This window comes from Scomber scombrus, chromosome 21 (genome assembly GCF_963691925.1).
Source record: "Scomber scombrus chromosome 21, fScoSco1.1, whole genome shotgun sequence".
Lineage (NCBI taxonomy): Eukaryota > Metazoa > Chordata > Actinopteri > Scombriformes > Scombridae > Scomber > Scomber scombrus.
This window is the reverse complement of record NC_084990.1, coordinates 18,038,880-18,051,405: the sequence shown is the minus strand read 5'-3', so window position 1 is coordinate 18,051,405 and position 12,526 is coordinate 18,038,880. Positions and strand designations below refer to the sequence as shown.

At 39.1% G+C, this 12,526-nt stretch overlaps 1 protein-coding gene across 1 annotated transcript in view; it reads left to right on the top strand.

Moving 5' to 3' along the window:
* Positions 1-2,127: 2,127 nt before the first annotated feature.
* LOC134003228 (melanopsin-A-like) overlaps positions 2,128-12,526 on the top strand; it is a 31,377-nt gene continuing 20,978 nt past the window's right edge. Inside the window, exons 1-3 of the mRNA XM_062442362.1 lie at positions 2,128-2,250; positions 11,777-11,913; positions 12,097-12,230. Of these exons, the coding sequence (XP_062298346.1) occupies positions 2,128-2,250; positions 11,777-11,913; positions 12,097-12,230 (394 nt within the window). The remainder of the gene's footprint in view (positions 2,251-11,776; positions 11,914-12,096; positions 12,231-12,526) is intronic.

Genomic DNA, 12,526 nt, shown 5'->3' with positions numbered 1-12,526 from the left:
CACACAACTTGTAGAAGTAGTGAATCGCTTTTGTTGCCCAACAAATCTCTGCCATCAGTGCTGTGTTTGAGTTAACAGAAGGTTTCAGTGTGTTTGCAGTGTTGTATGCTGAAGAAGTAACTGTGGTTTCAGTTGATATTGAAGCTTTCCTGTGTAGTGCTTTAGTTGTCAGATGGAAATAAGCTCCCAAGGTGTGACCTGACCTGTGCTTTGAGAGGTCCTTGTGCTTCTTGCTTTGAACAAAAGGGGAAACAATAAATCAGGAACAAAATGAGGATATGGCATTCAACTGACCACTCAGTTATATAGGTAAGTAGAATGAGCTCCATTACTTGAACCTAATCTGACACATCAGAATTAGAAATATTACAGGGTGGTAAATCTGGCAAATACACTATATGAAACACTGCACTCATGACTTGATGTGTTTATCTTTAATAGCAGCAGGGGGGAAGATTGGTGTACAGACAGTCTTCTTTAGTGTGTAATTGCATTCAAAGAAAACAGCTCCTGAGCTGAATCTTGTGTGGTGACACATCCACAACCTACTCACTGGCGGTATGGGTAAGTCATGTGGACGCCCAACTGAACCCTCAAGCAGGTCAGCTTGAATATCTTACAAGAACAGATCTATCTCTAACAAAATGATACCTGCTCTCTAGTAGCTGATGATCAGGCACAATAGTTAGCTAGCTATCTTCAATGTGCATGCATGCACAATGTCCAGGTCAAAGGACACACACTCTGAGAGCTGCCTACACATCCACTTCATGGGTTGATCGTTACTAAAAGAGCTTCGAGGGGAATGGTATCCACTCTATACTTATACTTGCTTGAGTCCTCCTACAAAACGCTCCCAGTAGACAGGATATGGAGGGGTGATGTCCCCGGACTGGATTAGGATTTTGATTGGGACAAGGTGTGGGTCAATATCAAACTCGCCTCTCGAAATCCTGACCACCAGCAGATCCATTATAATTTCGTACACAGGACCTACCTGACCCCTCGTAAGCTACATTTTATGAAAGTTATCAATGATCCCTCGTGCACCCTGTGTACATTAAAAACCCCAGGCACTTTCCTCAACATGGTGTGGGAGTGCCCCCCCAGTCGTTCGATTTTGGCAGGGTGTGGCCGCTGAGCTGGCGGCACTCATATCGGAGACAGTGCCTGTGACCATACCAATGTTATTATTAAATGATCTTTCGGCACTTCGAGTCCCTGAATGTCGGAAACGTGTAATGTTAGCAGGTTTAACAGCTGCTAAAAAAATCACGGCATGATGGCATTGACATTTAAGTGCCAAAAGTGCCAGAAAGGTTGAAACACACTTTGTTTTCTGACTACTTTAATTAGTTAAGAAAACTGGTGTTAGCATTTAACTTACCAGACATAATGTGGCATCATGTTTTAGTCATAACAATCTTGCAATGTTTTCTTGGGTCTGTCTGGCTCAGGATGGAACAGTGTATAATTAATATTATTATTGTTGTTTTTTTATTTTTAACACATACATTTTTTAATTGGTCTTAGGATCAAAATATATTATAATGCTAATAACATAATAATAATAATAATAATAATAATAATAATAATAATAATAATAATAATAATAATAAAGGCGTACATTTATTTTGTATTTTACTGAAGACGTGATCTTGTTAAAAATTTCACGTGTGATTTAAAGTATTATATTAACCTTTTTTCAACTATTTAGCATTAAACGACTACTGATATTATTTCAAAGACCTTTCAACGGACGGTCGGTCACGCGCCCACTGGGCACTGACACTGACACTGTGAGGCACCCCGCAGCAGGGATTGGACGAAAGAGAGAGAGAGAGAGAGAGAGAGAGAGAGAGAGAGAGGAGAGAGAGAGAGAGAGAGAGAGAGAGAGAGAGAGAGAGAGAGAGGGAGAGAGAGAGAGAGAGAGAGAGAGAGAGAGACTCTTTCCCACCCCTCCACAGCTGCTGTACTACCAGTGGCTCTGTTAGAGCGGGATATGAAAGCAGGGCGGTGATGATGAGTGGCCACTTGGACTTCTAGACCATCTTATCTGGACTCAACATCTCTTTAGTTCACTTTTCACTAACGCATCCGCTTTCGTTTAACTACCGTGGCCTGGGAATGGATTCTAGGCTGTTAATTGGACCGGGGATCCCCACACCGGATCTGACCACCCGGGCACCCTGGAACATCAGCTCCATCAGTCCGCAACGGCTCATGGAGTTGTCTCCAGCCGCCACAGCTGTAAGTATCCTGCTCCCACTTTTATTTTAGTGTTTCATGGTGGTTGGAAGGAATACCCCGCGGTGTGAATGGAGAGTTTCTGTGCGCCGCAGCGATGCGTAAATGCGCCAAGATCCAGTGCTGCCAAACACAAATTCACAAAAACTGGCAAAACAGACAAGCAACTCTTCTTTTTTTTTTCTCAAACAAATCATTCATGACATTTAAGGAATACAGTAGAGCAAGGTGTGAGTGAGCGAGATGATAACTCTCAGTGAATGGATCACACCATACTCTGCTGCGCATCTGCGCTCCGTTCAGTCAGCACCGGACTTGAATGAAGGCAGGAGCACGGCGCAAATTCCGATATCTCTGTTGTTTCTTCTGCGTGTTGCAGTGCAGGAAATGGTTGTTTTAAAGCATCTGTGGGTGTTGTTGTGTGTCACGTCTGTGGTGGGAGTGTGGATCCTTTTTCTTTTTTCTTTTTTGCCCCAGCATCTGTGTGGAAATATGTCGTTCATGTAGTTTCCTTACAGTATTGCTCATAATTATTTTAATCTGTGGTGAGTTTAGGTACCACTCCTGTCAACCATTCCAGATAATATTTTGTGATATAGTTCTATATTATCACTATGTATGCCATAAATCATATAAGCCCTATAATGGCTTTATCTGTCAGGAGCAATTTTAACATTCCTTTGTTTTCTTTCTTTATTTTCTTTCTTTCTTTTTTTATCAAGCCAACTCTGCCACATTATTAATTCACAAAGTCAGGTTACTCCCAGGAAGAATGTTTTCATTATTAAATCTCATGGATGAATCAGATTCCATCTCTCTCATTGTCTCCCTCTCTATCTGAGAGTGGGATTAGTTTACACATTTAGCCTTCAGGAAAATCATTTTATACCAGTGTATCCACTTGTCTACAGTACATCCTCTGTACTGTATGTAAAAAAAATGGCATCAAAAGAAAGTACACTGCCTTAACTTTGCCCCAGGAGCCCCAGACATATATTATTTGCTTTAAGAGAGAAACAGCTGATTGAAAGACACACTGAAAAACACATCGGTGCACTGCCACTGTAAATGTAGTTCAGCAAGTGGGAATGGTTCAGTTCGGACTGTGACTTTGAAGCTCAGACCTGCAGGCTTCAGTGGCTGCAGTTGTTGTGGTCTTGTCTTCATGGTGGGAGTGCTGGGAAAGCTGATACTGAAGTGGTGCCTGGGGGCAGCTACTACAGAGACAGATGGGATCTTCGACTCAAGAATAAGTGTGGTTTTCATTTAAAAACTCTCTAGGTTTTCTTTGTGTTTCTCTCTGGAGCTCCCTTTTCCTTTTACCACTGTTTGTTTATTTCCCCCCCTTAATCATCCATCTAATCTACAGTCTCTGCACAATTCTAAAAAATATGTGTGCAATGAATGGATGCTTCTTTGTAGGTGTTCATGCATGCAGCATGCATAGGCGCTGTGTCTGTGGAAATGAAACCATGCAAGTGTGTGAGTGCCAGTGTGTTTGTATATCTCTAAAAAGAGATGTCAGAGAGAGTGCGTGTGTGTTTGTGTTTGTGTTTGTGTTTGTGTGTGTGTGTGTGTGTGTGTGTGTGTGATGGTGGCCCATTGAGATATTGAGTCTTCTGACTGCTCTGCAGTTGATTAAAGTGTGTTAGCTGGCAAACAAAGTCTCTGAAGTTGCTGAAAACGATTTATCTGCAGACTTATTGATAGGCTGATTAATGACCTGCTTGTGACATTTGGCTTGGGGTCAAATTCACTGGGTCAATTAGTTTTAAGGCCATTTGTTATGATGTGGAGCGGGGCTTCCACTGAGGCATAATCACAGATCCACTGCCTGTAGTAGCCTTTCGTGCCTAAACATTACCATCAGTTGACATTTAGGTTCTGAAATTTTTATGATAGTTGTCATTGTTTTAGAGCTTGCCCTTCTCTAAGATCTCATGCACAAGGAATGACACTGTGAGTAATACAAACTGTAAACTTTAGACATGCCTGACATATGACCTTGTTCCGCCAAATATTTAAAACTGTGTCAGTCTTGCAGGCTTCCCATACACTGTAAAAAAAAAAAAAAGAAAAGAAAAGAAAAGAAAAAGGACTGCCATTTTGAAGCCTCGAGTTTGGCCATTTGACGATCGCCATCTTGAATTTGACTGACACCATCTCTGATTTTTGTTACGTAATCAACATAGTCATCATGGTGGTGACTTGTCAATCAAAGCATACCCTGCTTTATTGTTTACTTTACTCTAAATGAGACCATAATTTACTAAATGAACATCAGGCTGAGATGACTTAAAATTAGTGATTGAGACCATAAACTTATTCGGAAACGGTTTACTGAGGTAATAAATCAAGTGAGAAGTTCGGTCATTTTCTCATACTTTAATCAGACTTGTTTTGGAGCCAGGGAAGTCGTCCTCTGCTAGCTATTAGAAAGAATGCAGATTTAAGGCACTTGGCACATTGGCTTCACTTTTCAGACTGGGTGCTACCCTCTTGATGCTTGCTGGGTAGGTGAATGGACATGCTGCTGTTTCAAAAAACTACCTGCAGGTAAACTCAGATCCTCTGATCATACCTTTTTGAGTGGAAAATAGGGTTTCTGACAGGTGATTCAGAGCATGGCAAAATCACCCCCACTAATAGCAAACTATTGAACACTGGTGTTATTCCCTCAACAGTTTCCAACTTCAGGGGATATGGTTGACATGGTCAGTAAGTGCTTTTAGGTGTCACTCGGAGGACGGTACCCCCCTTCACTAGTCATACATCATATTTACCATTAGCCCACTGACTGTTTGATACATTTCTTTTTTTAGTTCTTCTGAATTTATTGTGGGAAAACAAGGGTGAATATTGCACTCCTTCTCCCTTGCTTATTCATTTGACTTCTGACAAGCACTCCAATAGAGGAGATTTGACCAGTAACGTGCCATGTGGGTGTGACCAGTGGAAGAATTTAGTGACAGCAGTGTTAATGTTTTGCAACAATGCACATATTTCATATTGCCAATATGATATATTACTGCTTAACAAATTTCTTGAACAAACTGTTTTCAAAATCTGTTTCCACTTTTTCGCTCACCCAGGCTGTGCAATGTAGGTCAGCTGGTTTCATAAACATGTGGGAGTCAGACATTAGTGTGTGTGATGCTGATAATAGTTTTGAGGCAAGAGACCAGTTGATATCAGGTCCCACTGGTAGGTGCATAGAGAGTGGCTTTGTCCCATTTGCATTTGCCCTCTTCAGTGCAACACAGAATTAAACACACATTCAATATCTTGCCAGTAATTTTACAGGGCAGCATTTGGAGAGCAGAAAAGTGTTCTCCATTACTGGTGGTGACTCTTAAAGGGATATAATATACTTCTTTCTTCGACTCAAGAATAAGTGTGGTTTTCATTTAAAAACTCTCTAGGTTTTCTTTGTGTTTCTCTCTGGAGCTCCCTTTTCCTTTTACCACTGTTTGTTTATTTCCCCCCCTTAATCATCCATCTAATCTACAGTCTCTGCACAATTCTAAAAATATGTGTGCAATGAATGGATGCTTCTTTGTAGGTGTTCATGCATGCAGCATGCATTAGTGCACAGGGGTGCGTCTGTGGAAACAAAACCATGCAAGTGTGTGAGTGCCAGTGTGTTTGTATATCTCTAAAAAGAGATGTCAGAGAGAGTGCGTGTGTGTTTGTGTTTGTGTTTGTGTTTGTGTTTGTGTGTGTGTGTGTGTGTGTTACTTATTTATGGCCTAAGTGAAGAAACTGTTCTTCAGTCTGCTGATATGTTATTTGAGAGTCCTGTAGTTCCCACCTGAGGGCAGCAGGGAGAGGAGAGTGCCGTGTGGATGTGATGGTTCTTTAATGTCTGCCTTTACCTTTCAGATGTCTTTCATAGTCTTCAGTACTCTACCCTCCTTTAATGTCAGATGCTGTGTCACGAAAACTGTTGCATAATCCTCACAGGTAGTCTATGCTCACCAGGGTTGTTTACAGACTTTCCTCAGGGGAGGTAGACTTTTCGTGTCTTAGGCGACTTGTAGTCCAGCCACGCGCAGAGTCAAACCTGTTTGGGAACAGATGAAGAAAGGAATGAAATAGGCATCCCAGACAAGCCCCCAATTTGTCTTGGCAATTCACCTCTTGCACTTGATATTAAAGAAAGAAACAGTTTCTCAGTACAGTATTGTCACACTCTCTTTAATGCTCAGAGCATGGCTCACTCACACTCAATATGGACATACAAGCTGCTGCAGAGGATTGAGCCCTGAAGAGTGCGGTGAATCCTCCTTTCTCTTTCACACCAACCCTCCAGGAGGTCTTGTGACTATTCTTTGCATGGTTATACCCATACAGGCATGCATTTCTAAATGTTTAGACAATAATTTCCCTCACACAAGCAGCTCTTTAAACTCAAACACATTCATCTTGTAAGAACAGGATTTACTTTTCACCAGTGTACTGGGCTGGGTAGTCTATTTGATATCCGTTGTTGACAAAAAACCATTAGAGTCTGAAAATGTGATCATTGTTATTAGTCTTTGAAACCGTTTCTAAACACATTAACATATCCAAACTCCTCAGTGCGAATGAACAAAACACCCAGTGCAACCATGTGGCTCACTGACATGTTTTTAATAGTTTTTGGACAACAACAGAGGTCTATAATACAGAAGATTTAGATATATAAGGCGTTGGATACATACATAATATTTGTAACTAGAGTAACTTCATTGTTGGTTTTGCTCTGCACATGAGATTTGTTGACAGTAAGAAAATTACAGAAAAGCACTGACTGTATATTTTAAGAAAAGATCTTTACAATATTGGTATACAAAATATGGCAAATGTTTGAAAAATCGCATAATAATTCCGGTGCAATTAACAGTGTTCCACTTTTATGCATCACATCAAACAAACTCTTTATTCATGTAAAACAACTATTTAAATAAGTCATGGTGTTAATGTCTGAATTATAATTTACTTGGCAGCAGTATTTTTCACAGCAGAATCTTGAAATAATCTATGATATAACATATAAGTAGGGAATAATAATACTTGACTGTAATGGATGACACTAAGAAAAAGATAGAAAAGAAAGAAAAACAAACACATATTCAGAAGTATTCAGACTGTGTGATCACCAGAAATTAATGACCACCCTCCACCCTATCAGAATCTAGAATTCCCAGTGGCTATTACACACTGATCAATAATGGGTATAGCATACGATATATGCAAGTGAATTTTCATCTACTGTTAATGCCCAACAGCTGAATCACATTGTTCCACAGCTATCTATTAAAAAACAGACCTGACACAGATTACAAAGACTTGTTTCTAGTGAATGAATACATTTTTGTTGTTGTAAATGAACCTTTTAGTCAATTAGTTTTGGCTGTCATAGTGATGTTTTCTACATTTTCTATCCATGCACACAAACGTGTGTCTGTATGTGTGTATGTTGCCTATAAGCAAACGTCTTTGCATTTACATGTCTTTGTAAATGTTTATGCATGCATACCCAAGTGTGCATGGCTATTTATCATTGTATGTACAGGCATGTGTTTGTTTTTTGAATTCATATTTCATACCAACAGTGGATGTGTAATTCTCACTCTGTCTCTCGCTCCCTTTTTGTCTTACAAATCTTTGTCCTTCTCTATCTCAATTTATTTGTCTTTGAATCTCAAATCACTGTGCATTAGACAGCCACAAAACGATTTACATTTATATTACTTGCTCTCAACTGATGAAAAAAACAACCCACTGGTACCTTGGCTTCAGCACGTGGTCACAGACAGTACAAAATGTGTGCCCATCTCAGAGACACAGACACCCACCATTTCCAGCTTTAAATCCCACACCAATACACACACTTGCATGCCATGCTGCCTTTGCTTGCTGCTCACTGTGCATCTCCTTCTTCCTCGCTGTGTGATCTGCATTAATCTGGCCCCGAGCAGCTCGAGCTGGGAAACTGACAACATGAGAGAAAGCAAGAAGGAGGAAAGGAGTGAATGAGAGATTTCGGGAATTGAGGAATAGTCTTGAAGGGGGGAATCAATCAGGATCGGGAATCAGCATCGATAGCAGAGAGGAGAGAGATCCATCAGGGAGAGCAGCAAACATGGGAACAGACTGGGGGAGAAATGAAGCAGGCAGGGAGAGAGACCTTGAGTGTGATCCACCAAAATACTGTTGACGGAGTCAGACTGGATCTACGTGTGTTTACATTCCACACACACACACACACACACACACACACACACACATCTGCATACCACCTTCACTGCACTTCTTTCAGCAATACATCCCCACGACCTTTTCACTAATTTGCTTACATAACCACTCAATCACTTTTCGTGACACCATTCAAACGGCCTCCTTTCAGTAATGAGAGCTTGTGACTCAGCAGAAAAGTAGGACTACTGAAACAGATGTTGGACACTCAAACACATGTGTGTAAGCAGACGCACACAGACACACACATGAATGCTTAAGTGTGGCTGCCAGGATTAATGAAAGGAGATGTGTGTGTTCCAGTTGAACACTAAGGAAGATTTAACTCAGTGGAAGTAGTCCTGGTGGGTGTGTTTCTGTTTGTGGATGTTGTTGTGCATCTGCTTGTGAAAAACACAGTGAGAGTCACAAAAAAAAGGTTAATGCATGGGTGTGTGGCAACATTTCTGAAATGAATTCTCAAGTGGACCTGTTTGCTCTGAGATGCAAAATCTTGCTGTCAAGTGAAAACCATTGACAAAAAGTTAATGGTGCATTGATGGTGTGTAAGTAACTACATTTATTTAAGTACTGTACTTATGTAGTCTACACATCTGAGGTACTTGTGCTTCCATTTTATGCTACTTAACACTCCTACTGTGCTGCAATTGAAATATAGAAAAATGCTTTTATTTTATTTTTATACTAAATGCATAATACTAATAATACTTACAAAATTTTACATAAGCACTATTTTCAATGCAGGTCTTTTACTTGTAATTGTGTATTTTTGTATTGTAGTATTGCTTCTTTTACTTTAAGGGGACATATGTTTTGTGTTTTTCTGTTATTTATATAACGTTATAATTTTGGATATCTCTGTTAAATTTAGGCAAGGTAAAAAAAAAAAAAATAGTAAAAATGCTCCTTTCAAGTAAAAAGCCAGGACTTTAGTCTGCTTTAAATGCTAGTGAGGTTAGATTGTTCATGCTTACCCTAAAACAGCCCTCTGTTACATTCAGTTTCAGTCTTTGTTGCTAAGGTTGTTCCCGTTGTACACTCACATATTGACGATCAGATTCCGGCTCGAACATGCACAGATGTATTTGAGAGGTTTCCATTTAAAGTAAGGAAAAAGAAAAAGAAATCATACCACTATTATGTAGCCTCCTGAGCGAGAAGTCTGCCGAGATGCAGCTTCCAGGAGCTAACCAATCAGAGCAGAGTGGGCTCACAAGGAGGGGGGCCTTTAAGAGACAACATCCAAAACAACCTGTTTCAGACAGAGGCTGAACAGATGGGCTGCAATTAAGGGTAAGATAAATAAGGAGGGATTTTTTTTCTGCAAATCATTCAAAGATATTCTAGTAGAGCCACAGAATATAAATACACACCTGGAAATGTGTAAGTTATTTCCTGTGAATACTTCCTTTACCACTTAGTGTCCTAAAAACTAAGGTGGTAGAAAACTGTGTGCATTCATAACTCAAATGCAGGGTTTTTATTTTAAATTCTATGGATCAATATTTTTCGTCTCATGTTCATCAACATAATGATCAAAATTCACAAAATGAATTTCAGTGTAAGCTGAAGTCATGTCAAATCGTGTTGTAGAGAGGTCATTCAGAGCCAACATAAATATGTCCATGCTCTTTAAACCGGATAGAAGATAATAGATAGAAGAACACAGAGTGAACATCAAAAAGGAGAAACACATTTGGATGAAGCAGTTAATCTACAAAAGAAAGTAAAGCAGTTACACACAGTCTTGTCAACCAAGAGGAATCATTCAACAAAAGTTTAAAAAAATTAATTTAGAACCTGAGTTCATTCTTCATTCAAAACAGTTCATTGATAGTTCATTGAGTAGGTCAGCATCACTCAGCCACCAGCATTCAACTCAGTTTTATTTTCTTTCATGACATCATATATTCCCTGTGGGTCTTTATGAGGAGTTATCACTGAGGTTGATCCGTACTGATTACATCTTAATTTCCTGTGGCCATAAACTCTGGGCTGGTAACCACTTGTGTGTGTGTGAGTATGTGAGTTTATGGCACTGTATATCACACAGTGTGGAAAATACAAGGACTCCAGGTGCAAAGTTTAACAGGAGTTAACAATGAGGAGGGGACTCAAAAGGCATCTTTGCTGGGTCAAGTGACTTTAAAAAGGTAGAATATAAAATCATGTAATGAAATGTAAATAGGCTCCCTTTCCTTTTCTTGAAAAAGACATCAACTCTTTGCACCTTTTCTGAAGTCATTTCAAGATGTATGAAATAAGATTTTTATAATTTATCATTATGCAAAATACGTCATAGTTAGATCCAATATTGATTAGATTATTCTTAAGACAAATACAAATAAGAATGTGTTATTTTCAGGAGTTGAAAAATACTTAATACACATTCATTTCTCACTCTACCACATTTATCTTTATCAAACTACTTTACAGATGAAGACTTTCCATGCAAAATATATCAATTTATATTTATGACGAATCATTACAGATATTTTTATCCGATTTTTATATATACGTACATACATCTATTATATTTATTTTAGTGCTTTTTCCACTGTGGTATCGCAAAACTTTTATATCTAAAGATATAAATATACAATACCTTCCATGACTGCTTCATAGTGTATATCTGCCCCTGAGCCATTTTACTTGTTCTGTTGTGTAAATGTGACTTTTCAAACCTTCTCATTTACTTATGAGTTTTCTTTGTTGCTGACAGGTCGATAGAACTCAGTCTCTTCATGACCTTCAAAAAAGAAACATCTACTAATAGGATCAACTGTTAAGGGAAGACACTTATTTACGGTATGCTGCATGAAGTCCCCTGACAGTGTTTTAAAAGCTTGTAATAACACAACAAACCAATTAATATTACCATAATTAGTTTACTGAACATACTATCAAACTGCCTGTATTATTTGAATGGAATCTATTTGTGGATGGTACATTATCTCTTACTTTAGGGGCTTTATCTCACACTTGCCAAAACACTGAAATACAGTGTTTTAATATGTAAGCACTAAAGAATATCTACATGTTGAATTGGTATAGCGGAGTACAGATTTATGGGTTTAAATGTCAATTACAGACCTTTTTATGACAAAAAACATAAGAGGGTTAAAACACAATATATTTAGGCACCAAGTTAACACATTTCCTTGACAGCAGTGATCATGAGACCAGCAGTGACATCAGCACTGTTTTTGGATTACATTGCTATCCCATTATAACTTGATATCAGGATTTCTTGTTAACCCATCCCTTCTTCTTTTTTTTCTGTTTCAAGGGTTCCATTGTTCCAAGCCACCCATTTCCAACGGTAGACGTGCCGGACCATGCTCACTACACCATCGGTGTTGTCATCCTTGCTGTGGGCATCACAGGCCTTTTGGGAAACTTCCTAGTCATGTATGCTTTCTGCAGGTACTTTTTTACCCCACTTTAGCTTCAGGTTATGAGTGAGCTTCCTTCTTGCTCAATGCCAAGTATTTGTGTGTAGCGGTGATATTAATACATGTGATAATGATATCCGATATATTCCAGTCATAGTCCAATATTCATGAAGGTATTTCAATAGCTCTCGTGTGTGTGTATGTGTGTGTGCAGGAGCCGGAGCTTGCGGACACCATCAAACATTTTTATCATTAATCTGGCAATCACAGATTTCTTCATGTGTCTCACCCAGACACCGATCTTCTTCATCAACAGCATGCACAAGCGGTGGATCTTTGGAAAGAAAGGTAACACATGCAACTTTATTATGTCAAATTTTTACACTTATTATATTTAAAAACGCAGCGCAGAATACCTGATACAAAAAACCAAAACACAACCTTGGGAAGCAAGTCACAAGTTCACGAACATACTATGCGTAGAGTCTTTTACTTGTGCATGCACAAAGAAACATCATTAACATTTACGCACATACTTTGAATTCACCAGGGACTTGTATTGTTTCCCTATCCTTTAGAGTGTGACCTACAGTTCGATTAAGATTCTATACATGCAGACACATGAACATATACAAACCTGCTAT